General features: G+C 39.8%; 1 protein-coding gene across 1 annotated transcript; it reads left to right on the top strand.

Moving 5' to 3' along the window:
- Nucleotides 1-1,567: 1,567 nt before the first annotated feature.
- LOC124875252 (inhibitor of nuclear factor kappa-B kinase subunit alpha-like) lies at nt 1,568-26,792 on the top strand. The gene is made up of 22 exons (XM_047377288.1): nt 1,568-1,721; nt 2,158-2,276; nt 5,402-5,496; nt 5,690-5,807; nt 12,708-12,777; nt 12,868-12,956; nt 13,034-13,123; nt 13,316-13,440; nt 15,535-15,642; nt 15,754-15,889; nt 16,625-16,822; nt 19,735-19,837; nt 19,935-20,058; nt 20,809-20,960; nt 21,066-21,127; nt 21,750-21,859; nt 22,033-22,082; nt 22,205-22,310; nt 22,521-22,668; nt 23,320-23,456; nt 24,013-24,112; nt 24,237-26,792. Exons 2-22 carry the CDS (start codon nt 2,172-2,174, stop codon nt 24,300-24,302), a joined length of 2,292 nt encoding a protein of 763 aa, XP_047233244.1. The 5' UTR covers nt 1,568-1,721; nt 2,158-2,171; the 3' UTR covers nt 24,303-26,792.
- The last annotated feature ends 637 nt before the right edge of the window (nt 26,793-27,429 follow it).

The following is a 27,429-nucleotide window of genomic DNA, read 5'->3' as shown; positions in this document are numbered from 1 at the left end:
GGGTTTTGAGTTTGAGTTCAGTCCACTTTCTCTGCATTGCCATGTTCTTCATTTGCTTTATTTCAGTTAATTCATGTGGATTTGATTCATCACTCATTCTTGTTTTTTTAGGTTACTTTTTTGGATACCTGCATTAGATGTTTTAGTTTGTATTTCCTTGTAGATCTGTTTCCCCCCTGTTTATGTTTTCTAGGTATTCCCATTGTTTACTTATTTCTGTTCACTTAGATGTTTTCTGTACCTCCCTGGACTCCCTACTCATTAGTGTTAATTAGTCCCCCTCTTTCAGTTGCCTTTAGTCTCTCTCTTCCACCAGCTGCTTCTCTGATTCTCCTTGATTAGCTCCTTTGGTTCATTGGTCCATTCTCCGCTCTGCCTCAGTATTTATACTCTCTGATTGTCATTGTTCTCCACTGGTTCCTCCTGTAAACTACTCTTTGCTGCCTGCTCTATGACCCTTGACTCCATGATCCTGACCTCTTCCTGCTTCATGTTTATAAAACTTCCAGAATTCTGTATTCAGCAGCCTTGTAAGTTTGCTTATTATTATTATTAAAGACAATCTTACTCACCTCATGGCTCCCTTGCCAGTGTCTGCAAGTTGGTCCAACAATCACCTCATGACACGTTTGCTTTGAATTCCCAAACATCTAAAAAATAATTATTTTATGCCCTCTAATGATGACAGGTAGAAATCACTCTTCAAGCTGACTATAAAGAAGATAAATTAGAACAAGAATTAGAAGTAGTGATGAAGATTACAAGCTGCAAGAACTGTATGCCAGGAGACAGGCAATGGTGAAAGTACACAGACATGTGTCTCAAGAACAGAAGGAGAAAGATAGATTGACAATGTCATTTTCTACCTCTTCCTTAAAAGCTTACAGAATGAATCTGAATTTATTCTGTAAATTGTGTGGCAGTTGTTACAAAGAAAAGCAAAAACATAAAAAGTTAACTGTTAATGTACACTATTGGTTGCAGAGTACAGTGTCCACTTTACCTTACTGCAACCCACATCAAACGTATCTGCATTACTTTGTAAAGATCAAAGCAAAATTATACTGCATGATTCATCGAGACATTCATTTCAAAGGATTTTTCTGGAATGTTTTAAATTCAGGCATTCAACATTAATAGAAAGAGCTCTGTCAAAAGTTTATTTTATAATGCCATAACATCTAAACTGGAATGTATTTATTAAAGCTATTGAATATTTTAGATGTTTATGAGATACATGATGTTCAAATTCACATTTCTTTACATTATGTTTATTTAGTCCAAGACATGAACATGTATTTATTTTTCCTAACTGGCATCGATCTAGGTTAAAATAAATGATTAAAAGTCCAAAATGAATATGTACACTTGAAGATGTCAGATCAGAAATTTATTTAATAAACCTGAAGTGAAGCCAACTGTACACATGATTGTACAGATGGTTGCAATTATAACAGAAAGGCGACATGGGACGGAATAAAATGTTTTACAAAACTACAAATTACTTTTCATGTACAGTTGTGGCGCTCTAACTTCTCGCATGACACGCTTTTGAACACACAGGCCGTGGTGTCTTTGAACGCACCGCGGGTTGGTCCTCTAGAAGTACAGCCGGTTTGTGTTGGGAAAGTCCACAACGTTGTGGCGCTGCGGCGATCTGAAGATAGACACCGACATTTTCTACTCTTAACGAGCTCATGATACTTTCGTAGGAACCCGAGGTGAGTCTCAAATCGATGTTCAATAGTTTTCCAAGTACGTAACATTTACTAAAGCGAATCTTACTGGCATCGGGGCTTTCGTTTTTAATGTCAGAGAGGAGCTAGTGACGGGCACCGGCTATTTCCTGGTGTTCACAGGGATTATGTTGGTTTGCTAGCTAGCTGCTCGCTGATTATCCTATGTTGCCTGTCAAGGAGCATTTATATGCCTTTTGTCCCATATTCGTGTTTTGTCTAAAAAAAAAAAAGAAATATCATTGGTGCTACGTCGACACATATGTTTTATTTCATTTTATTGTTGACATGACAGGAAAACGTTGCACAGTGTAGCCCTGTCCTTGTGTAGCTAATTTTGGCTAGGCGTAAAATCACAGGACTGTCACCTCATAACTTCAAAGTTTTGTGTTGTCATTGCTCCATTGTTGTTTTGTTGCAGCTCTCTCTTGAACAATGGAGAAAGCTCCCTTCAGACAGACCCAGATCTTCGGGGACTGGGAGATGAAGGAGAGGCTGGGGATAGGAGGCTTTGCCCATGTTTACCTCTTCCAGCAATGCGTGAGTGTCGTCACAGGAAATCATCACCCTCCCTGAGTCCTTGTTTACCGTTACATTACTTGATAATGTTTAACTTTTAGTTAATTCTTATAAAGTGGCCTTCAAAAGTGTTTGTTCTCCTGTTTAAAACACCGGGGCTTTTTTTATGCAAACATTTTGCCATAATACTTTTTTAAACGTTTCCCTCCTTTAATGTGAATTATATAATGTGCAAACTGCAACAATGAAATAATCATAATTTCTGAGGGGTGGTATAAAAACCTGGCTGCATAAGTTTTGACACCCTTTAAAGGGGACATATAATGCTTTTAAATGCGTCCTTTTCACACTTAAATCATTAGGTTGTGAAACAGCAATGCTTTGGTCAGAACCCCTCCTTATTGTAGCTCCACATACTCCTCTTCTACCCCTGTTCTGAGGTGCGTCTGAGAGCAACTCATTTTTGATGCTGTCTCTTTAAATGCTATTGAGGCACTACGCACCCCGCCCTTCTCCAGGTCAAAGAGCGTTCCACGTTAACCTGCTCTGCCTTTTTTGCAGTTTGATAACAATTATCTAGCGCTGCAGAAACAAGACAAAAACGGCAAAAACAATGCAAAGCTGTTTATGTAATGCTATTCGTGGGCTGCACGGTGGCGCAGTTGGTAGCACTGTTGCCTTGCAGCAAGAAGGTCCTGGGTTCAATTCCCGACCGGGGGTCTTTCTGCATGGAGTTTGCATGTTCTCCCCGTGCATGCGTGGGTTCTCACCGGGTACTCCGGCTTCCTCCCACAGTCCAAAGACATGCCTGTTAGGTTAATTGGTCTCTCTAAATTGCCCTTAGGTGTATGAATGAGTGTGTGCATGGTTGTTTGTGTGTTGCCCTGCGATGGACTGGCGATCTGTCCAGGTTGTACCCTGCCTCTTGCCCATAGACTGCTGGAGATAGGCACCAGCTCCCCCGCGACCCACTATGGAATAAGCGGTAGAAAATGACTGACTGACTGGCTATTCAAAAACACAGTACAGTTCTGTCCTCAAGGAGCTAAAAGCAGCACGCAGCGCTAACATAAGCAGAAGCCACGATGCTACTGCTATCAAAACAATGGCCAGGAGGTCATATCAACACACAATACATTCATGTCTAAAATAAAGTTTGTTGTCATTTTAGCATTATTTGTAGTTTAACGCAGACAGAAGGAACTGACCCCTTAATCAGATGAAGTCTTTCAGCAAATCCTTACTGGCGGAGGTTGCTGAACAATTCGTCTTTGAAATGCTTTGCACAGACAAAGATGAATTTCCCCACTGATGTGGGAACATTTCCATGGAAAATAAACTTTAACCAGTCACTTTTAAGAGCTTCTGATGCTGGTGGATGGTTAATGAATTATGTGGGTTAATACACCCAACAACCAAACTGAACCTATCCTCTTCCAGCGTAGGCATACTTGAGCTTGGACTACAAAATCATAGTGAGAAATAAAAATGGCAGATACATGAAATTGATCAGCCAGAAGTCCATAACCTTACTTGGCTGTTCCGTAGCAAATACTGTGACGTAACAGTTGGAAAAACATAACAGATGATACAGAAAACAAAACAGACTGAAAAATATGACCTATCAGAATAGAAAGATATCTCTGCAACACATGGAGAGATCAAATTCAATTATTCTGTTCTACAGACTTTAAGTACACCACAAAATGTATTTAAAGGCTAAAAAAGTGGATTTTCCATTATATGTCCCCTTTAACTGATACGTTGTTGGAGAAACGTTTGGTTAAAAAGCAGCATTCAGTCTTATTTGGTAGGAGACTGAATGCTGTTTATTCCTGTCTTATCACATCTAGATTTGGACTCACTGATGCCCTCTTCATCTTTAGCTTTCTAGCTGACACCTGAGGGTTTCGGGGTCCTAGTTGACTGGAATTTGAAACCATCTAAGAAAACCTAGTTGCATCTGAAGTAAAGCAAACCCAGATTATAATGCAGCTGCCACCAAGTTTTACTGTGGGTTTGGTGTTCTTTTGATGATATGTACTGCCGGGTTTTGTGCCAATTATACCTTTTGGAGTGATTGAAAATAAATTAAAGTTTGGTTTCATCACACCAACACGTTCTCATCTCATCTCTTACAATCTCAGTTTGCAAAGTCTACACAGAAATCTAAAACTTTTCCAGCCATTTGAGCTGGTAAATGTTTCATTTCTCTAGGCTTTAAATACTACAGAAACACAGGGCCTCCACCCAGGCTAAAGGAAAATAGAGCTTTATTATAACATGTAAACTTTATTTTTCTAACAATATACTTTGTGTTATTGCACTATACTTTTCATGTTTGAGCAATAATATATCACGTTATTACAAAATGTATTTAGGATGATTTAACAAAAAACCTTTCATGTTCTTACAATATAATATTTACATTGAATGAACGGGATCAGTTGTTGTGCAAATGTCAAAAAGATATTGTTAGAACAACATGTTGTCTTTCAGTAACACTGTCAATCGCTCCATCTATCAATATTAAAAAGGCTTCAGTTTGTCAAAGGGGTCAGCATGTCACATTAATTTTACTTGGAAGTCCAAAAATAGCAATTAGACGGTCACTTCGGATATGAATTATAAAAACCTCTGAAAGTACAGAAGCCTGATGAGTTTTAAGGTTCTTCTCAGTGTGTTGTGATTATCACAGCGAAATCTCTCCATGGTTCAATCTAACCATTAATTAGAACTTAATCAGTTCCTGTAGTTTTTTCTCAACCACTTGTCAGTTTAATTATGTTAAGAGGGAAACATATTTAATGTACCAACAATAAAAGGTATCACATTTCAACATGAAAAGTTTGTTTAAACAGTATTGTTTTGTGTTAATACCGCAAATCGCATCACTACAATACATCTATAATGTAGGAATGTGAAAAGTTTTTGTTACATTATAAAAATATATATTGTAATAATGTGGTGGTGTTCAGACATGTAAAGTGTATTGTTATAACGGTAAGATTTTAACATGATATAGCTCTACTTTCCTTTTGCCTGGGCGGCATCCCTACATCTTCGTATAATCTTCAGCATTGCTCTCTGTTGATAATGTTTAAGGCAGCAAGTGATGCAGTTTTTCTCTCTAATTTGTTTTGTAGGAAACAAATGAAAAAATAGCAGTAAAAAATTGCCGTCTGGATCTCACACCAAGGAACAAGGACAGATGGTGCAGAGAGATACTGATCATGAAAAAGTAACTAACCAGTTTTTAAATGTCAAAACTTTATTATTTGATGTACTCTTTTGTTCACCACGGATATCTGCTGGTACAAAGTACTTTAGTAATTCAAAGAAACTTGAAGACATTTTGATGAAAATTTTGTTTCCCGTTGCAGATGATGGTTCAGGATTACTTGAGGTGTCTTAAAGTGTTGTCTCTCACTTAGGCTGCATCATAATAATGTTGTGACTGCAAAAGAAGTCCCAGAGGAAATTAAGGTGATTGCTTTAAATGATCTTCCACTCCTGGCCATGGAGTACTGCTCCAAAGGAGACCTGAGAAATGTAAGACTTACTTTTCTTTTATGTGAATTTAACCACATGTCATGACTTGTTTGTCCCATCACAGCAAATCACTGCTAATAGTAAAAACTTGAGTTTTTGTTTTTTTAGAAAATATCAGTGCCCATCTGTAGGATTTAATTCAATCTTCAATTCAGTTTATTTACATAGTGCCAATTTACAGCACGTGTTCTCAAGGCACTTTACAACGTCAAGGAATAGGAGACAAAAGAAAGAAGAGGACAAAAATATGTATTTACTGAACATCTACAGGGGTTGGACAATGAAACTGAAACACCTGGTTTTAGACCACAATAATTTATCAGTATGGTGTAGGGCCTCCTTTTGTAGCCAATACAGCGTCAATTCATCTTGGGAATGACATATACAAATCCTGCACAGTGGTCAGAGGGATTTTAAGCCTTTCTTCTTGCAGGATAGTGGCCAGGTCACTATGTGATCAGAATCAGAATCAGAAAAGCTTTATTGCCAAGTACGTTTTTGGACATACAAGGAATTTGTTTTGGTGTAGTCGGTGCAATACAGTACACATTAAACAGTATAAACATATCTACAATATAATATAAACATATGTGCACAGTTTTAAGTGAGTGAGAGTAAATATAGAGCAGTATAAGATGCAAGAGCAACACAACAGTGCAGGTGATCATTGTGCAAGTAAAGCAGGAGTCCAAGCTGAGCGTTAATGTAACGCATAGAGTTACAGGTTACAGGTGTCCTGTCAGCAAACACAGGGGGGGGGGGGGGGGAGAGTGTCAGGGTGGTTTCCGGGCTTTGTTAACCAGGCTGGTGGCAGATGGGAAAAAACTGTTCTTGTGGCGTGAGGTTTTGGTCCGGATGGACCGCAGCCTCCTGCCAGAGGGGAGAGTCTCAAAGAGTCTGTGACCGGGATGGGAGGGATCAGCCAGAATCTTCCCTGCCCGCTTCAGGGTCCTGGAGGTGTACAGTTCCTGGAGCGACAGTAGACTGCAGCCAATCACCTTCTCAGCAGACCGAATGACACGCTGCAGCCTGCCCTTATCCTTGGCTGTAGCAGCGGCGTACCAGATGGTGATGGAGGAGGTGAGGATGGACTCAATGATGGCTTTGTAGAAGTGCACCATCATAGTCTTTGGCAGGTTGAATTTCTTCAGCTGCCGCTGGAAGAATACTGGTGGAGGAAAACGTTTCCTGACTCGCTCCTCCAAAACACCCCAAAGTGGCTCAATAATATTTAGATCTGGTGACTGTGCAGGCCATGGGAGATGTTCAACTTCACTTTCATGTTCATCAAACCAATCTTTCACCAGTCTAGCTGTGTGTATTGGTGCATTGTCATCCTGATACATGGCACCGCCTTCAGGATACAATGTTTGAACCATTGGATGCACATGGTCCTCAAGAATGGTTCGGTAGTCCTTGGCACTGACGCGCCATAATCTAGCACAAGTATTGGGCCAAGGGAATGCCATGATATGGCAGCCCAAACCATCACTGATCCACCCCCATGCTTCACTCTGGGCATGCAACAGTCTGGGTGGTACGCTTCTTTGGGGCTTCTCCACACCGTAACTCTCCCGGATGTGGGGAAAACAGTAAAGGTGGACTCATCAGAGAACAAAACATGTTTCACATTGTCCACAGCCCAAGATTTGTGCTCCTTCCACCATTGAAACCGATGTTTGGCATTGGCATGAGTGACCAAAAGTTTGGCTATAGCAGCCCGGCCGTGTATATTGACCCTGTGGAGCTCCTGACGGACAGTTCTGGTGGAAACAGGAGAGTTGAGGTGCACATTTAATTCTGCCATGATTTGGGCAGCCGTGGTTTTATGTTTTTTTGGATACAATCCGGGTTAACACCCGAACATCCCTTTCAGACAGCTTCCTCTTGCGTCCACAGTTAATCCTGTTGGACGTGGTTCGTCCTTCTTGGTGGTATGCTGATGTTACCCTGGATACCGTGGCTCTTGATACATCACAAAGACTTGCTGTCTTGGTCACAGATGCGCCAGCAAGACGTGCACCAACAATTTGTCCTCTTTTGAACTCTGGTATGTCACCCATAATGTTGTGTGCATTTCAATATTTTGAGCAAAACTGTGCTCTTACCCTGCTAATTGAACCTTCACACTCTGCTCTTACTGGTGCAATGTGCAATCAATGAAGACTGGCTACCAGGCTGGTCCAATTTAGCCATGAAACCTTCCACACTAAAATGACAGGTGTTTCAGTTTCATTGTCCAACCCCTGTACATCTGGTACCTAACTCAGAGGACAGCATTTTTTGTGAAGGAAAACCAGATTTCTTAGTGAGCTAAAGTATGTTCAGCAGATAGATTAAAGTAAATGACATTTAAAGTGCCTGTGACATTGAATTTTCATGATAAATCCAGTTACGTTAATAAAAAGGAAACATTGATAAAATATTTTAAAAGGTACATGCCTCTGAAACGAACAGTTGTTGAGATATATGATCATAAATTTTACTAAAAATGCATATCCAGACTACTCCTTCCTGAGTTTGTTGTGCTTTTATATGACATAAAAAGGGAACCCCTGCAGGTATACTGACTGCTGCTACAATGACAGCAACACAGACAGCAGTGAAGAATCTGATATTTCTTTAGATACATTTCAGTCACTATCACAGAGAGATGCGGCAGTCAGGAGAAGAAAGCCAGCTTCCATCAGATGGCAGAGCTTAAGTGCTGCAGCCTGCGGGCAGCCATCTAATTCCACCAGAGTCTGTTTTGCCGGATGTCGGAGCACAGCCAGAGTCAATATGCATGAATCATACCGCACCAACAGGAAACAGAGCACATCATCTGGATTTTCAAAATAATTCACTATAGACGGACTAGATCTCGCTATATTAATAAATACACACATATACAGGTCCTTCTCAAAATATTAGCATATTGTGATAAAGTTCATTATTTTCCATAATGTCATGATGAAAATTTAACATTCATATATTTTAGATTCATTGCACACTAACTGAAATATTTCAGGTCTTTTATTGTCTTAATACGGATGATTTTGGCATACAGCTCATGAAAACCCAAAATTCCTATCTCACAAAATTAGCATATTTCATCCGACCAATAAAAGAAAAGTGTTTTTAATACAAAAAACGTCAACCTTCAAATAATCATGTACAGTTATGCTCAATACTTGGTCGGGAATCCTTTTGCAGAAATGACTGCTTCAATGCGGCGTGGCATGGAGGCAATCAGCCTGTGGCACTGCTGAGGTCTTATGGAGGCCCAGGATGCTTCGATAGCGGCCTTTAGCTCATCCAGAGTGTTGGGTCTTGAGTCTCTCAACGTTCTCTTCACAATATCCCACAGATTCTCTATGGGGTTCAGGTCAGGAGAGTTGGCAGGCCAATTGAGCACAGTGATACCATGGTCAGTAAACCATTTACCAGTGGTTTTGACACTGTGAGCAGGTGCCAGGTCGTGCTGAAAATTGAAATCTTCATCTCCATAAAGCTTTTCAGCAGATGGAAGCATGAAGTGCTCCAAAATCTCCTGATAGCTAGCTGCATTGACCCTGCCCTTGATAAAACACAGTGGACCAACACCAGCAGCTGACACGGCACCCCAGACCATCACTGACTGTGGGTACTTGACACTGGACTTCTGGCATTTTGGCATTTCCTTCTCCCCAGTCTTCCTCCAGACTCTGGCACCTTGATTTCCGAATGACATGCAGAATTTGCTTTCATCCGAAAAAAGTACTTTGGACCACTGAGCAACAGTCCAGTGCTGCTTCTTTGTAGCCCAGGTCTGGGGAATGCGGCACCTGTAGCCCATTTCCTGCACACGCCTGGGCACGGTGACTCTGGATGTTTCTACTCCAGACTCAGTCCACTGCTTCCGCAGGTCCCCCAAGGTCTAGAATCGGCCCGTCTCCACAATCTTCCTCAGGGTCCGGTCACCTCTTCTCGTTGTGCAGCGTTTTCTGCCACACTTTTTCCTTCCCACAGACTTCCCACTGAGGTGCCTTGATACAGCACTCTGGGAACAGCCTATTCATTCAGAAATTTCTTTCTGTGTCTTAACCTCTTGCTTGAGGGTGTCAATAGTGGCCTTCTGGACAGCAGTCAGGTCGGCAGTCTTACCCATGATTGGGGTTTTGAGTGATGAACCAGGCTGGGAGTTTTAAAGGCCTCAGGAATCTTTTGCAGGTGTTTAGAGTTAACTCGTTGATTCAGATGATTAGGTTCATAGCTCGTTTAGAGACCCTTTTAATGATATGCTAATTTTGTGAGATAGGAATTTTGGGTTTTCATGAGCTGTATGCCAAAATCATCCGTATTAAGACAATAAAAGACCTGAAATATTTCAGTTAGTGTGCAATGAATCTAAAATATATGAATGTTAAATTTTCATCATGACATTATGGAAAATAATGAACTTTATCACAATATGCTAATTTTGTAGAAGGACCTGTATTTATATATACATGTGTATATATTAGCAGTTGTTAACATTACATCAATTAGGTCAGTTACTGGGTTAACTAAGGTATTATAAACCGAGCAATTAAATATTAAATGCACCAAACTAAGCAACAAATATACACTCACCGGTCACTTTATTAGGTACACCTTGCTAGTACCGGGTTGGACCTCCTTTTGCCTACAGAACTGCCTTAATCCTTCGTGGCATAGATTCAACAAGGTACTGGAAACATTCCTCAGAGAGTTTGGTCCATATTGACATGATAGCATCACACAGATGCTGCAGATTTGTCGGCTGCGCATCCATGATGCGAATCTCCCGTTGCACCACATCCCAAAGGTGCTCTATTGGATTGAGATCTGGTGACTGTGGAGGTCATTTGAGTACAGTGAACTCATAGTCGTGCTTTATGACATGGCGTGTTATCCTGCTGGAAGTTACCATCAGAAGATGGGTCCACTGTGGTCATAAAGGGATGGACATGGTCAGCAACAATACTCAGGTAGGCTGTGGCGTTGACACGATGCTAAGTTGGTACTAAGGGGCCCAAAGTGTGCCAAGAAAATATCCCCCACACCATTACACCACCACCACCAGCCTGAACCGTTGATGCAAGGCAGGATGGATCCATGCTTTCATGTTGTTGACGCCAAATTCTGACCCTACCATCTGAATGTCACAGCAGAAATCGAGACTCATCAGACCAGGCGACGTTTTTCCAATCTTCTATTGTCCAATTTTGGTGAACCTGTGCAAATTGTTGCCATAGTTTCCTGTTCTTAGCTGACAGGAGTGGCACCCGGTGTGGTCTTCTGCTGCTGTAGCCCATCCACCTCACGTGTTGTGCGTTCAGAGATGCTCTTCTGCATGCCTTGGTTGTAACGAGTAGTTATTTGAGTTAGTTTCCTTTCTATCAGCTCGAACCAGTCTGCCATTCTCCTCTGGCATCAACAAGGCATTTCCGCCCACAGAACTGCCGCTCGCTGGATATTTTCTCTTTTCCGGACCATTCTCTGTAAACCCTAGAGATCGTAGTGCGTGAACATCTCAATAGATCAGCAGTTTCTGAAATACTCAGACCAGCCCGTCTGGCACCAACTACCATGCCACGTTCAAAATCACTTAAATCACCTTTCTTCTCCATTCTGATACTCAGTTTGAACTGCAGCAGATCATCTTTACCATGTCTACATGCCTAAATGCATTGAGTTGCTGCCATGTGATTGGCTGATTAGAAATTTGTGTGCATGTTATGTTGTGTGCATATGTAATTTATCTTTTTTTAACAATAATTTCAGATTGTTATTCATAATAATAATAATTTAGGATTTTTATTTAGTAACAATAACCAATGATATCTACATGCACTTTTGCAACAAGGAAGTGTTCTTAACCGCTGAGCCTTGATCCGTTTAACAACAGCAACAACAAATTAATTTGTGTCACAATTGTCTTTTATCACGTCTTTAATCCTAATATGTCAATTACTGATATTTTCTTTCAATTTCCGCATTTGTGGGAAAAGCGTGTCACAGGCACTTTAATATCTTGTTGTAAATCATTTTGTTGTTATAATTTTATAATTGTATCTCCTTTGATGCATAAATATAGCTAATCATGTAACTCCTTTATTTTCTGTTGGATTTAAACCTACAACCTCTCTCAAAGAACCAACAGCACATTTTTTTAATCTTATGGTTTCAAATGGGTTTGTTTGTGTTATAGTCATTTGAAAGAAAATTAGCCAAAATTAGAATGAGCAGGTCAGACTTTTTCAACAGAACAGATATTATTAGCCAGTAAAAACCTAAAAATTAGCTAATTTACAAGAAGAAAATGTGTTCACTGTGCTTCACATCACTCAGATTTGCATTAAAAGTGTTCTACCTCAATGGTAGATGTCCCTAACAAGGTTTAATAACGGTAGTGTTTCTTCTTTACTGTTTAAGCAATTTTCAGGCGTAATCACATGAAGTTTTTTATAGCTGAGCTGATAAAATACAGGAAAATTCAAAAGAAGGATGCTTGAAGGAGCAATTTACTTTGAAATACCAGAACAGGTTTAAATACTAAATATACACCTCTTAAAAATAGGTGAGCTCAAAGGGCAGACAAATTTCATTGTTTGCATAATCAAGACAAAAAGCATAAGGAAGTGCAAAAAGGTGAAGGGAAAATGTTAAGAGGAAATGCATAAGTAAAACACGCTTTGGAAGAAAATGCAAGAAGGAAACGATACAAAGAAATTTGATTAAGATCCCAATCCTCAGCAATGCAACTATTACTCACAGTGGGATCACAACCCAACTTTGCAAACTACTGAACGAATGCATGTTTAATGGATCTCCATTAAGAAAGTTGCACAATGTCTTGAGTTGGAAAAATAATCATCTTTCTAACATACTTTGTGTTGTGATGTTAACCAACCACAGGTGCTGAGCAAACCTGAAAACTGCTGTGGTCTGAAAGAAAGTGAAGTGCTTTCATTACTCCATGATGTTGGTATGTCTACACTTTCTACTTGATCTCTCTGCATTTAGAAACATATTTTAAAACCTCATTACTGAATGTATTCATTAACCTCTGATCCAGGAAGTGGCATTCAGTATCTGCACGAAAACAAAATCATTCACAGGGACCTTAAACCTGAAAACATTGTGCTCCAGGACTGCAGCGGAAAGGTAAAGTACTGCATTTCTGCTTGGGACCTGCTCTCTTTAACTGCACATCTGACTGTATTTACTTATTTGTTTTGCAGGTGGTTCATAAAATCATTGACTTGGGTTATGCCAAAGATCTGGACCAGGGCAGTCTGTGCACTTCTTTTGTGGGCACTCTTCAGTACCTGGTAAACACCTTAATATGGACTCATCCTTGACATATTTGCTCGACGTAATAGATTTTATTTTGCGTTTCTTTATTTTCTCTGTTGAAGATAAAATGTTGACAGACTCACAAAAAATGAAGCCATAATCTATCATATATTATAGTATTTAATATATTGCTGAAAGCGTCACATCCAGCTTCTGTTTTTCTGCAGGCTCCCGAGTTATTTGACACCAAGCCATACACAGTTGCTGTTGACTATTGGAGCTTTGGCACAATGGTTTTTGAATGCTGCTGCGGTTTCCGTCCTTTTCTGCACAACTGGCAACCTGTGCAGTGGTAAGCTAACCTCAGACTGCATGTAGGAATGATTTGTGACCCCAGAGAAAGGCTTCTTGAAGAATTAACTGAAAGGTAGTTGACAAAGTTGTGGCAAATACTTCTTCTTCCATGGTGTTTGGGCAGGTGAAAGGAGCAGCCAGGTTCTGCCATTCAAATGCATTGATTAAATTATTTTAAGTAAGTGGGATCAGCTTTATAAATGTAGGAGTTTTGCAGTTTGTTGTTCTGGAGCACACAGGTGTTTGTTAGCAACTTGCTAAAGAGAAATGACTTTAGCAAGGATGGGAAGTGAACGGTGCAGTTACAGGTTAATTTCCAACAGTTCCACAGTAAAAAGATCATTTACAAGTGACAAACAATTAAAGTTGCTGCCAGTCCTCCAATGAGTGCACATCCCAGCAAATGACAATTTTAGACTGAAAAGTAGGAAAACACAAGCGCTCCATCTTACACTCAACAGACTTCATTTAGCATGTGAAAGGGGACTTATCATGAAAAGTCCACTTTTTTTAGCCCTTGGAATACATTTTGTTGTGTACTTGGAGTCTGTAGGAGTGCAGGAAAGTTGTATTTAGTGTCTCCAGGTGTTGCAGAAGAATCTTTACATTTTGTTTGGGTGAGGTTTTTCAATCTGTTCAGTTTTCTCTAGTATTTGCTGCAGAACAGCTAAAAAAGGTCATGGACTCCAGACCAACCGATTTCTCTCTCCGCCATTTTCATTTCTCCCTGCAATTTTGTAGTCCAAGCTCAAGTATGCTGAAGATGCAAGTGGAGAAGTATAAATATTTTCTTTTTCATGGAAATGTGCCCACATCAGTGGGGAAATTCACTTCAAGAATGAGTGCCTTCAGCAACCTCCGGCCGGTATCAAGAATTATCTGCCGAAAGACTTCATCTGATTGTTATTGGAAAGAGTAAAATCTGTCGAGCAAAATCCATTCAAGAAGTTGGGGGAGCTTCACAAGAAGTGCAGTGAGGCGGGAGTCAGCAACTCAAGAGCCACTACGCACAGACGAATCCTACACAAGAGCTACAGTACAATCGTCACGTTCCTCGTGTCAAGCCACTCCTGAACAAGAGATGTCAAATGTGTCTTACCTGGGCTAAGAAAAAAAAGAACTGGACTGTTCCTCAGTGGTCCCAAGTCCATTTTTTCAGATGGAGGTAAAGTTTACATTTCATCCGAAAGTCTGGAGGAAGAGTGAAGATGCACAGAATGAAGTCTTCTTGAAGTCCAGTGTGACGTTTCCGCAGTCAGTGTTGATTTGGGGTGTCATGTTATTTGTTGCTGTTGCTCCACTGCGGTTTCTGAAGCCCACAGTCAACAGAGCCATTTACCTGGAAATCCTAAAGCACTTCATGCTTCCTCCTGCTGAGAAGCTTTATGGTGATGCTGATATCCTTTTCCAGCAGGACTTGGCACCTGCTGCACGGCTAAAGGTACCAATACATCTTAGCAGAGCCATTGGCTCATCGCCTACATGCCGCGACCCATTAACGGAAAAATTAACACGAAAATAGCCCCAATCGTGTATTGAATGCATGTACTATACTGTACGTTGATACATTTCAGTAGGCCAAAGCTGTAAACCGCAATCATAATTAACAGAAATAATTGCTTGAAACATTCTTTTTTTTCCTATTTTTGAAATAAAGTCACTTTTTAATTAAATTCAAACCTTTTAAGATGCACCTGTATAGGTTATCAGTTATTGCCACTTAAAGTGATACTAAAACCTGATGATTCATGGGGTGTACTTCCTTTCATTAATTTGCTGAAGCAAGGCAAGCTCAGAACATGAAGATCAGAGAGGCCTTGTCACTGCCACCTTTCGCTGTACGGATCCATACCCAGGTAGATCCTAGCTAACTTGGATTTGGACAAGTGGGCTCTCATAGTTTAATGTAAATAAGAGCAATTAGACCTCCCAAGACACCCATCAGCTTGGTTGGGGACCTTATTACTTTAACTGTTAGCTAGGAACAAGGCGGATTAAAAAAAAACTAATCTAAAATTACAACTAAGGATTTTCCTCCTAACTAGGCAGGGTACAACTTTATGATCTGTGCTGATTTTTGTCTGTTTTCCAGGGCTGGTGTAGTGAAGAATAAAGGTCCAAAAGACATCATGGCAGTAGAGGATTCTAATGGTGAAGTCAAGTTCTCAACACATCTCGCACACCCAAACAATCTCAGCAGGTTAGCATGCAAACTAAATATTAACAATGTTGGTACTTAAAATACTTTTCCCCTCAGAATACAAGATTAAATGTGTGGTTTTAAGTTTTAATTTCTCCCCATGTGACGCAGGGCTCTGGTGGAGCCGTTGGAAAACGTTCTTCAGCTGATGTTGAAGTGGAACAAAGAGCAGAGAGGAGGCCCAGTGCATCGTGCCACAAAGAGACCGATGTGCTTTGAGATGCTCGATGACTTACTGAATATGAATGTAAGTTACCGAAGGACCTAGTCGTCACAAAGGTTATGATTATAATAACATTAATCATTTAAGGCGCTGAGCCAAAACACACAGACAGTTTACAGTGTGCATCAAAAATGTTTTAATATTACAGGCGCCTTGTTCATAATACTGTCCTTTTTTTCCAAACACTAGCACTCCTGAAAAATGCAATATTTTACTTTATTGTTCATTTTATTGTATTGAACAAGGATAAATGCATTGTTTCACACAGTGATGTCGAAGTGTTTCTTTTTTGCCTTTTCTCGCTTGTGTTTCAGATCAGCACAAATTTCATGACCAGAAAAAGATAACCTTAGTAATTTATTTGTCCCTATGTGGACAACCCCCTAAACCTTAAAACTGGTTAGACCAATCAAGAGAGCCTTGCAAAGCTTTAGATGTTGTTCTTGGTTCTTCTGTGACCTCCTTGATGAGTTATGGACGTGTCTTGGAGTAATTTTGGTAGACCAGCCACTCCTTGGAAGATAACACACTGTTCCACGTTTTCTCCATGTGTGGATAATGTTCTCACTGCGGTTCACTGGAGTCTCAAAGCCTGAGAAATGGATTGGTCTGAATGCTGGGTGCTTTGTGTGTTCTGGCTGCAGGCTACAGTTTCTTTATAACAAATGTAATATAATGTAATACAGAAGACTTCTGTATTACATTACTACTAATAACATTAGTAGTAGCTTTTTTTTCTTTGGTTTCTCTCGTCTTCAGGTCGTCCACATCCTGAATATGACCACAGCTCAGGTCCTCTCATTCAAACTGAGTCCAGATGAGAGTCTTCACAGTCTGCAGATGCGCATTGAGGCCGAAACCAAGATTGAAGTTGTGAACCAGGAGCTGCTGCAGGAGACAGGGGTCTCTCTGGACCCCAGGAAGCCTGCTAATCAGTGTGTTCCTTTGGACGGAATGGTATGTTGGCACGGGTACTGCTCAAATTAAGGTTTAAGTTGTTCCTGTGTGACAGCTGCCTGATCATATTTAGTATAGATCTTCAGGATATGGCATGCACAATAATGACTTTTTTAGCACCTGTATCTAGCAATGTTTAATCTGCAGTTATTAAGACCCCGGACCAGACCCCGACCCCACGTGCTGACCACAACCCTAATAAAATGAAGGAGGGGTCCATCTGGTCCCAACGAGCCAACCAGAGCCGCACCAGAATGAAACGGTCCTAACCTCCCATTGAGCTTCAATCTCACCCATGAACCTCCTACTCCCTATGAACCCCAACAAGAATTTCCCCATAGGGCCACCCCCAACCAAGGGCCTCATGTACGGCGCGTGCGGCGCAATGTTTTATGCACAACTTGGCATGTACAAAAATGAACGTTGCGTGAAAGTGTGCGGAAGCCACACAAATGTTTTCAATTAACAATAATAAACTATAGAGACGGATGAAACTGAACCACAATTGGTCTCGTGCAGTAAGTTAACACACCTCAACAAATTATGGAAACAACCTCATTTGGGTGTAAACTTCCTCTGATTTTGACACCTGTAGATGTAAATGAGCATCGGTGTGTGCGCTGAGGAACGTACAATGCATGTGAATCATCAAAGGGGCACTTTTATTCTCACTGAAAAAGAAAACAGTGTTGGATCAACAGATTAATTCCTAACAAGTCTAAAGTGGACAAGCTGTAGACAATCACTCGTCCATAAATAGCTGCATAAAGTTGAGTGTTATTGTGGAACGATGGCAGCTTTGGCACAGCTGGAGAACATCACCAGTGGAAGAAGTTGGTGGGAGCGTTTTTATCAGAGACCGTACTGACCTACTGGTACATGATGATGCATGGCTTATCAGCTGGGTTAGATTGCCCAGGGTAGTCATCTTGGAGCTCTGCATGGAGCTGGCCTCGTTGTACAGAGAGAAACCAGGAGGAACCATGCATCACTGGTGCCAGTTCAAGTTCTCACTACGCTGTGGTCCTTTACTGGAGCTGCTCAGAGGGAGCTGACTGACAGGTCGGGTATTTAAAAGTCATCCCTGAGCCGTGCCATGCCATCCTTATGGGATGGCCTCATCAGTATGTTGCTCAGATATATAAAGTTCCCCTAAACTGTGGCTCTCGTTTGCTGCGAGGAGCCTGAATGTAGTCAGAACTATGGACTGCACTCATACAGCTATAAGGGCCCCATCTGAATATGCTTTTGTGAATATAAAACATTCCCATTCAATATATGTGCAACCTATTTGTGATGCGCAAATGTGTCTCATTAATGCAATGGCATATGGGCCTCCTCAGCTCATTATTCCTTTTATATTATATTATTATTGTATTTATAATAGTTGTGTTGGGAACAAACTTCAATCAGAGTCCGTGCATGATGGCTGGATTCTAGGTGATTTCCTTTTTTATATGTGATGTCCTGCGTGGTTTTAAAGGTTTAATGTACTTAGCATAGTGTGGTGATAGTCTTCCTAATAGAAATATGGGAGACATATGCACGTCATTACAATGATCAGCATTGAGCTATAATTTAGCTTAGTGCAGCCGCTAGACAGCACCATTTGGATTTGATGCAGACATTGAAAATAAAACTTTGGTCGGTTCGTACCTGTTTAGTTCTACAGTCAGGTTTTAGTTGTTGATGTCATCCAAGAAGTTGTTGTTTGCTGTAATTCACTACAAACATTCCTCATGGTGTATAGACAAAGTCTCACTTAGCATTTTTCCACTGGTTCGGTTCTTTGACTGTCACAGTACCGTTGCCATGGTTATTTGGACATGTGATGGGTGCCTTCTGCTTCTTCTACTTCTTCTTCTGTTGCTGCTTCTACGTGTGCAGTGATTTATTTACGCCTGGTTTCATACATCTGAATAATTTATGAAACCAAGCTATATATGCTATAAATGCCATGAAAACCCCTCCCCACAGGGGCACCCCCACAAGAAAGCTACATCCCCAAAAAGCTGATAAAGACACCATCCACATGCACACAGCCACTGCTCCAAGCACCTCCGCCCCGCCCCCCACCACACAGCGCGTTGCGATGGCAAATCGCCTTGAACTGAAACCATCCAGTACAGCTGGTATTTGATATGCATGTGTACCAAATGAATACAGCCTTGTTTTATACCTGAAACATTGCAGAATTTTTATGCTCAGAACTGATAGAAATATCCTTTATTGACCCTCGGTGGGGAAATTTGGCTACATTTCCTTTATTCTATATTTATATTCTGTAGCTCAACTTTAAAAAGTGACATAAAACTTAAACAGAGGAGTCCAAGTTACCACTAAATTCTGCTATTTGGGAACATTAAGGTTTCTTATGCAGTGACAGTGGGGAAAGAAAGGTGGACCGAACCAGAACTTTGTCAGCGTGCACATCTTTCATCAGCAATTAGCTATTATTAGCCGTTCCTGCTAAATTTCAAACCGTGGTGAGGAAGCAGGGGAGAATTATGCTATTCCACGACCGAAACTCTGACCTCTTAACCTTGTAAAATAGTGAGCCAATAAACACCCAGAGGAGCTGCCAACCTTATTTGCATCCAGTATTTTTTCTTGATTGAAGCATACTGAAAACCGTGACTTTATTTGTAAGATATTACCTTCTCTTACATTAGATGACATGCAGAGTGAGATTATACAGACATTTATCCTTTGTAATGAAAGTCTAGAGGTAAAATATTTACAGCCAAAAAATTGTTTTCTGTTTAACTCAACATGTTTATAAAATCCAGATGAAAAGCGTCAAAAAAACCAAAATCTTGGATAAAGATTCTTACACATTTAATGTGTGTGCATTTATCGCGGGTTAACTTGGCTTTGTTAAAGCGGTTGTTTACTTTTCTCCTGCTGTGTAGAGAGGGTGGGATGAATACATCGTGTACTTGTTTGACAAGAGCATCACCAACTACTCTGGTCCCTTGAATGCCAGAGACCTGCCTGAAAGAGTCAACAATATTGGTGAGTTGCTTTTTGGCTGTTTTAAAGGTCCCTATTCGGAGTCTACTCCATAAATAATCAACTGAGAACTGAGCAAGATCATGTTTTAAATTTCCAGTACAAGATCCGAAAAAGTTGCTACCTCTGGTTGAGTTAAAGAAAGTTTGGGGCGAAGCTGTGAACTACATCTGTGGTCTGAAAGACGACTACAGCAGACTCTTCCAAGGCCAGAGAGCTGCCATGTGAGTCACATTTATCTGTTTTTACGTTTCAGCTGCTAGTTGTCATATCGAACAGATTATTTTTATACATTATAGAGGTTAATTAATTTCACTAATTCAATAAAGAATTGAATTAGTTGTGGGGAAGACTGCTGACTTGACAGTTGTCCAGGAAACAGAAGTACCATTGCTAAGAAGCTGACTGTTTAGAGTGCTGAATCCAACCATATTAATAGAAAGTTGACTGTAAGGAAAAACTGTAGTAGAAAGAAGTGCAACAAAGAGTCAGGGAGTTTAAAGGACATGAAACACAACTGTTTCATTCCTAAGCCGCTCCTGAAGCGGAAGCATCTTACCTGGGTTAGAAAAAAAGGACTAGACTTGCTCAGTAGTCTGAAGTCTTTTTTTCAGATGAAAGTAAATTTTGCATTTCATTTGGAAACCAAGGTCTCAAGAGTCTGGAGGAAGAGTCCAAGTTATCCATGTCATTTCTAATATAGTTCAAGTTTCAAGCCAACACCCGAGGATGTTCCCCTTAAGGTCCTTTTTAAAATGAAAGAATTTGAATATATTTGTAAGTATTAAATGGAGTAATTTGCTGCCGTAGTTGTTCTAAACATACAGACATTTATTGATGTTCTTTATTCAGCAGCTGATAACATCTGTTCAATCCTGGCCTATAGGTATGCATCTCTGAACCCCTGCAGATATGGTGCTTCTTCTTTTTAAACAAACCTTCTGTATTTCCCGCGTTCCTCCTCATCCTCGCAGGTTGAGCCTCCTGCGCTTCAACACCAACCTGACCAGGTGTAAAAACAGCATGTTCGGCTTCTCTCAGCAGCTCAGAGCCAAACTGGATTTCTTTAAGTGTAGCATCCAGTATGACCTGGAAAAATACAGCGACCAGATGCAGTATGGGATATGTGAGTGTTGAATGGCAGCGACATTGTTTTAATTTTGCAACACAATCACTTAACTGCACAGATCAAAATCATGTGTATTGATTAGTGTCCTGTGTTTGTTCAAAGCGTCTGAAAAAATGCTGAAAGTCTGGCAGGAAAACGAAGAAAAAGCTGCTACCTTTGCACAGGTAACACAAACCCAAACACCATGAAGCTGGGATGTTGTGTAAAACGTAAATAAAAACAGAGTACAATGAATTACGAATCCTGTTCAACCTGTATGCAACTGAATACAAAGACAAGATATTTAATGTTCAGTCTGATAAACCTTTTTGTTTTTTGGCAAATATTCACTCAATTTGAATTTGATGCTTGTAACACATTCAAAAGAGCAGCAACAGAGGCATGTTTACCACTTTGTTACATCGCCTTTCCTTTTAACAACACTCTGCAGTTCTTCACAAAGTTGTGAACCTTGCCTCATCCTTCCTTGTGAACGAATGAACCCTTCGGGAATGCATCTTTATTCCCAATCATGACACTCACCTGTTTCCAATGAACTTGTTCACCTGTGGAATATTCCAAACAGGTGTTTTTCGAGCATTCCTTACCTTTTCCAGTATTTTGTTGTCCCCGTACCTCGTCTTTGTGGTGTATTCAATTGCATACAGGTTGAACAAGATTTGCTAATCATTGTATTTTGTTTTTATTACCATTTTATACAATGTCCCAACTTCATTGGCATTGGGGTTGTAGTATTAAAAAAAACTTTACCTAAACTTGGATTTATTTTTACTTTTTATCCTGCAGGTGGCAGAAGTGAGCCATTTGGATGATGAGATTATGGCTCTTCATTCTGAGATCGTAGAGCTTCAGAGGAGCCCATTCGCTCGGCGACAAGGAGACAAGATGGAGCAACTGTAAGTGTTGATGAGGTCTTACCTGGAGTCTTTTGTGCTCCTTTACGACCAAAGGAAGCAGATAGAATGATACAAGCATTTTAAACATGCAGTTGTTTAGAGGTTTAGTAAATTAAAGGCTTCACAATAAAGATTTTTAAACATTTAAATATGGTAAATGCATTTTATTTCAGAGAAGGAAAGGCAATAGAGTTCTACGTGCAGCTGAAGAGAACATGCAAAGGTGGGATTTAGTTTTCATCCTCAATGTTGGCTTAACTTCCTTCCAAAAATCTACATTAACTTCAAACTTCCCTTAGTAAAATGTGTGGAAAGCAGATTTAGGTTGAATATCTTTTTCCTCAGCTGCTGACTCCGATGGCACCGGCGACAGCTCTGAAATGGTGAAGGCCATCATCCAGACTGTCCAGAACCAAGATAAGGTCCTCAAAGATCTGTACACCCACCTCAGGTAGGAGCTGCGCTCCTCTAAAATTGGATTTTAATGCAGACTTCAGACCTGTAAGGTTATACAGAGAATATTTTCTTTTGAATCTTTCTCAAATTATTTTAGAGAGTTTGTGTAAATTAAGTTAATAAAGTTTTCCTTGACAAGAAAACACAACCAAATGTTCTCATTGTTACAGAGTCTTAATTTACTCGAGTTGATTTCTGTCAACAGCAAAATCCTGAATAGCAAACAGAAGATTATTGACTTGTTTCCACGGATTGAGAAAACCCTGGAGAGCATCAAAGAGGCTGACAACACAGTGATGCAAATGCAGATCAAAAGACAGAAAGAGTTTTGGCATTTACTCAAGATTGCTTGTGTAAGTAGGTTCTAGTTATTTCTTATAAGGTCATCCTTCATGTTTTGTGTTTGTGAAGTCAGCAGGTCGTATTTACTTCGATCAAACTTAATGCTTTGCTTTAAATACAATAGCATTTGGCTGTAGTTGTTGTTGTTTTATTATTAGTGAAACTTCTGGACAATCTGACCCGACTAATGTTCAAGCAGGTTCAAGGTTAATACTTTGTACTCGGAAGCCCCAGATCTTATAAAAATGCGAATAAAAAAAAAAAAAGAAATATGAGTCTGGAAAACTGGGAAATCAGGCGATGAAAGATGTGTAGAAACAATGAATTATCTTTAAATGTCTTTTATGAGACCTTGTTTAACCGTTTTCTTCCATTTGCTAATGAGCTTGAACAAAAAGTATTAAGATGATGGGGGTTTGGACCAAGATAGCTTAAAAAAGGAGGAAAAAGAAGAAATTAAACATGTAGCATTTCCAACAAAGGGATTTTTAACGTAGCCAATGAGGCAATAAGCTCATCTCTGGAGCGATCCATAGGCTGCTCAAGTATAAAAACTCTTCTTTTATACCACACACACAGAAACTGGGCCACTTGCCTCCTTGATGTAGGTTTGTCATGTTCTTGTTCTAAGCATTGTTGGTAAAATGTGTCCGTTTCTTCAGGCCCAGAACTCGTCTCGGAACTCCATGGCAGCCAGTCCCGAGTCATCCCGCCTGCTGCAGGTTTCTCAGTGGTCCCAGTCTGCACAGCCTGTCAGCTCCCCTCATCCCCTAACCTCCCTGCCTGGACGAAATGACAGGTAACTCTTTCATTCATCACTAAACAGGCACCTCTTTCAGGGAGTCACAACTGATACGCTTCTTCAAAAATGTAAAACTACTTGTTTTGTTTCTTGATAGCTTTAAATTTAGCTAGAACCCGACCTGTAATTCTCAACTGGATCTAAAGCTGCACAAGTGTTAGCTTAGTTGCTACAAAGCCAAAGAAACACTGATTCATTTAGAAATACAACAGTAACAGATTCTTTCTATTATTTGTCTTAGAGCGTTAACGGCTATTTATATTTGTAAAATAAATTCATAAGTTTAAACAATTTAAAAAAAACATAACTCAGCCTTTAGCAAATGTTTGGATGGTAAATTAAATGTTAAGAGAAAAGTATAGCTGTTTATAAATTTTGAAAGAATGAAGGATCATTATGAAATGTTCATGTAATAATTTAGGCCTAAGGACAAATGTGTGGGCTTTTGTTAGTATTTGTTTTCCTCTTTGGGTTGTTTCTTTAGTTTTGAAGAAATGGATCTCATGTGACTGACCTAAGGCTGAATGTTTAGTTTTTTTTATTTATTTCTCAGTGATGCTGCTCCACGACTGCTGCAGGAGAACCAGAAGTACCTCAGTCAGCTGTCCAATCTGATGCAAGAGGCCGCAGACGAACAAGCAAAGAGCATAGTGGTGAGTTCATGGATCTAAACAACCTTCTTCTGATTCTGTATTGTTTTATGACAGTTTTGGCACCTTCTCTATTATCATCAATCAGTGTCAAAATTAGACAGTGATCTTTTGTTTTTCTTTAAAGGAGCAAGACTGGAGCTGGACAAAATATGAAATGTTAACAACAAAATTAAAAAAGCGAAATGCGTAAGCCCCCTTTGCATCCTCCTTTCCCTCTGGTACTCAGAGTAACACTAAGGACCGAAGGCCGTCAGCTCGGTGGAGTGGCATCATGCATTGTACAGCCGCATGTGACTCGGGAAAATCCCGATTAAGAAAACAGTTCCTTTGTTTTGCTTGGTGGTGTCTGTTATCATCATCCCACACGGTGGAAGGTTTGATAAATTAATAACCCTGTTTTTATACCAGAGAACAAACAAGCTGTGTCGCCACTCCTTTTCAGTATGCTGCACAATATCCCATCACAGATCATCGGTTTGTCTCCACTGTTGTATCGCTGAGCAAACTGTAGCACCGGATTTGAGGGTTTAGATCGATGGTATCCGGAGGAACTTGGGAACCTTGTGGCACAGGAAGAAAACACAGGAAACGTTGTGGGTGGTGACCTGGGAGGGGGGATGGAAGAGGAGAATAAAGCACTTTGATATTTCCATGTAGCCTCTCTGAAGATGAGCTGCGGACACTGGCAGAGTTCACAGACACAACAAAACAGAAACCGTCAGTCACTCATCATCAGTTTTGTATATTTTACTATCATTGTTTTTGGGGTTTACATTATGTGTATGTTTTTGAAACTAGTGTTATATATTCAAAGCAGAGGCGTTTTGTTTCATGTGCCTCATACATGGCTGGCCATTGTGTTTATACATAGTCTATTCTGTAAATGTCTTTTAACTATGATGAAGATTAGACGGGGTTTGTCAAAGCGGAGGGTCTTCGCTGCATTCACATCAAAAACGGTTGAATCGACTGGACTCATTAGTCAGAATCTCTCAGAAGAAATTCACTACTTGTTAGAAATAAACAGCAAAAGCTCAAAGAATGATACTTCTTACAGCGAGGTTATTAAACTAAACACGGACAGATAAGACAATCAAAGAAGATAAATCGTTAAGGAAATCGGGGCCGCCAACATTCATTTAGTTTGTCAGTTTGGAATGACTCTAGAAGTTATAAAGGGTAATCGCTGTGACCGTACCATCAGTTATAGCTTTATTGCTAAAAACTCATGGGCTTTCATTATTACAATTTGAACCCCTTTCCACTCTCACCTGCACACTCAGATAGTTCATTTGAAAACTATTCTAGCTGCACATTTTCACACAGTTTGGAGTAACAGCACTTGGCTCTTAAACCTTTACTGCTATAAACCAATCCAATAACAACAGCGTGGGGATATGATTTATTATTTTTAAAACACATTCTGGTCCCTGCTGTAGTGATGAGGGCTGCACTACTCCAGGAAAACATGCAATTGTGATACTTTCGCTAAATATTGCAAAAACAATATGACATATTTATTTTCCTTCATTACATTGTTTCCATTAATTTGTTTTGAGCTTTAGCATCACAACCTTTGATTATATATTACGTGTGGGCACTGAGGGCAGTGAAGGCCCATCCTATGCCACAGATATATTATTGGCATGCAGAATTTGTATGTGTGACACTTAAAATGTAGCATCCCACCAAATATTGTATCTAATTGCTAAATTTTTAAATCGCAGTGAGGGGGATTCTATATAGTGATCTATTTCCCAGTTAATGAAGCTGAAGGCAGCAGGACGAAGAGGTGATCCACAGACATAATTTACATAAACAGCGCAAGTTTTGGACCCCACAGTGGGGATGTGCACACAGCTGACTATCAGGGTAAAATAAAAGGCTCTGGGAGATTGGGTTCCAGGATCAGATAAAAAAAAAAAAATCAAAAAACACCTCAAGATCCATGTCGGATATAGACATGAAGTAGCTCTATTTAATATTAAATTATTTTTGATATCTTGACCAACGTTGATCAAGATATCAAACGTAGGTTTTAAATGACCAGATTGCACTGCGTACAAAGAAGACAGTTCATCAGAAAAATGTTAAAACATGAGTTTCATGTCTGAGATTTAAAGATGATCCAAGAAATTTTATCTTAGTAGAAGTTGAAAATCTAGACTTCAACTACTTCAAATGATATGAAAGTGGAAAACCCAACACGTCTCCACATTTGGTTCCCTGGAAGCAGGTCACATTAGTCAGATCAGATGCAATATCTTCATGGAGGTCGGTTTATTGGCTGATTATTTCAGCCGTCCAAACACAACTACTGTAATATAACTAAAGCATGGAGACATGACACAGCTGTTTAAGGACATAATCTGAATGTGATCTGTGATGTGGATGTGAATGCGTATAGGACCCAGAGCTGTAAACGGCTGAATGTCCTAATTCTGTTAATTGCTTCGGGCCAGAAAGAAATGAACTTGCCGAGTTGTGTTTATGAAGTTAAAGTGCAATGGCTTTTTTTTTTGTTTGGTTTTATATTTATGTATCTCAATTCGTTGTTTTTCTTTAGAGTTGGATATTGTTTTCATCTGCTGGTTTAAATTTCTCTTTGTATGTTAAGTTTTTGAATATTTCCTTGTATGAAGATGAAATGTTGACCAGGTAATAAAATTAATCACTTTGACTCATTTGGGTCATTTGAGTTAATGTTGCAGCAAAAACGACACACAGCACAGATGTTCGGTTCTTTCCAAAACTATTCATACCTTTGGGACCTTTATTGCATTTTGTCACAAATAAAATCATAAACGTCACTGTATTTTATGTGATGGAGCAGAAGGAAAATGATGCATGGTTTTCAGAATTATTTTACAAATAGAAATCTGAGAAGTGTGTGTAGTCAGTCCCTAATAATCTGATACCCTAAAATAAAACCAAGTGCAAACCAATAGCTTTTTTTTATTTTTGGAAATTGCTATTTTGTTTCTCAGTATAGTATATACAGGTCCTTCTCAAAATATTAGCATATTGTGATGAAGTTAATTATTTTCCATAATGTCATGATGAAAATTTAACATTCATATATTTTAGATTCATTGCACACTAACTGAAATATTTCAGGTCTTTTATTGTCTTAATACGGATGATTTTGGCATACAGCTCATGAAAACCCAAAATTCCTATCTCACAAAATTAGCATATCATTAAAAGGGTCTCTAAACGAGCTATGAACCTAATCATCTGAATCAACGAGTTAACTCTAAACACCTGCAAAAGATTCCTGAGGCCTTTAAAACTCCCAGCCTGGTTCATCACTCAAA

The sequence above is a fragment of the Girardinichthys multiradiatus genome, chromosome 10 (assembly GCF_021462225.1).
Source record: "Girardinichthys multiradiatus isolate DD_20200921_A chromosome 10, DD_fGirMul_XY1, whole genome shotgun sequence".
Taxonomy (NCBI): Eukaryota; Metazoa; Chordata; class Actinopteri; order Cyprinodontiformes; family Goodeidae; genus Girardinichthys; species Girardinichthys multiradiatus.
The sequence above is the reverse complement of the archived record's forward strand: the minus strand, read 5'-3'. Positions and strand labels throughout refer to the sequence as shown.

Excerpts from the sequence above, each read along its gene's own strand:
- LOC124875252 (XM_047377288.1), top strand. The coding sequence starts at position 2,172 with ATGGAGAAAGCTCCCTTCAGACAGACCCAGATCTTCGGGGACTGGGAG. Across the intron at positions 2,277-5,401 it reads TTTACCTCTTCCAGCAATGC|GAAACAAATGAAAAAATAGC; the intron begins GTGAGTGTCGTC and ends TTTGTTTTGTAG. Across the intron at positions 13,441-15,534 it reads AACTGGCAACCTGTGCAGTG|GGCTGGTGTAGTGAAGAATA; the intron begins GTAAGCTAACCT and ends TCTGTTTTCCAG.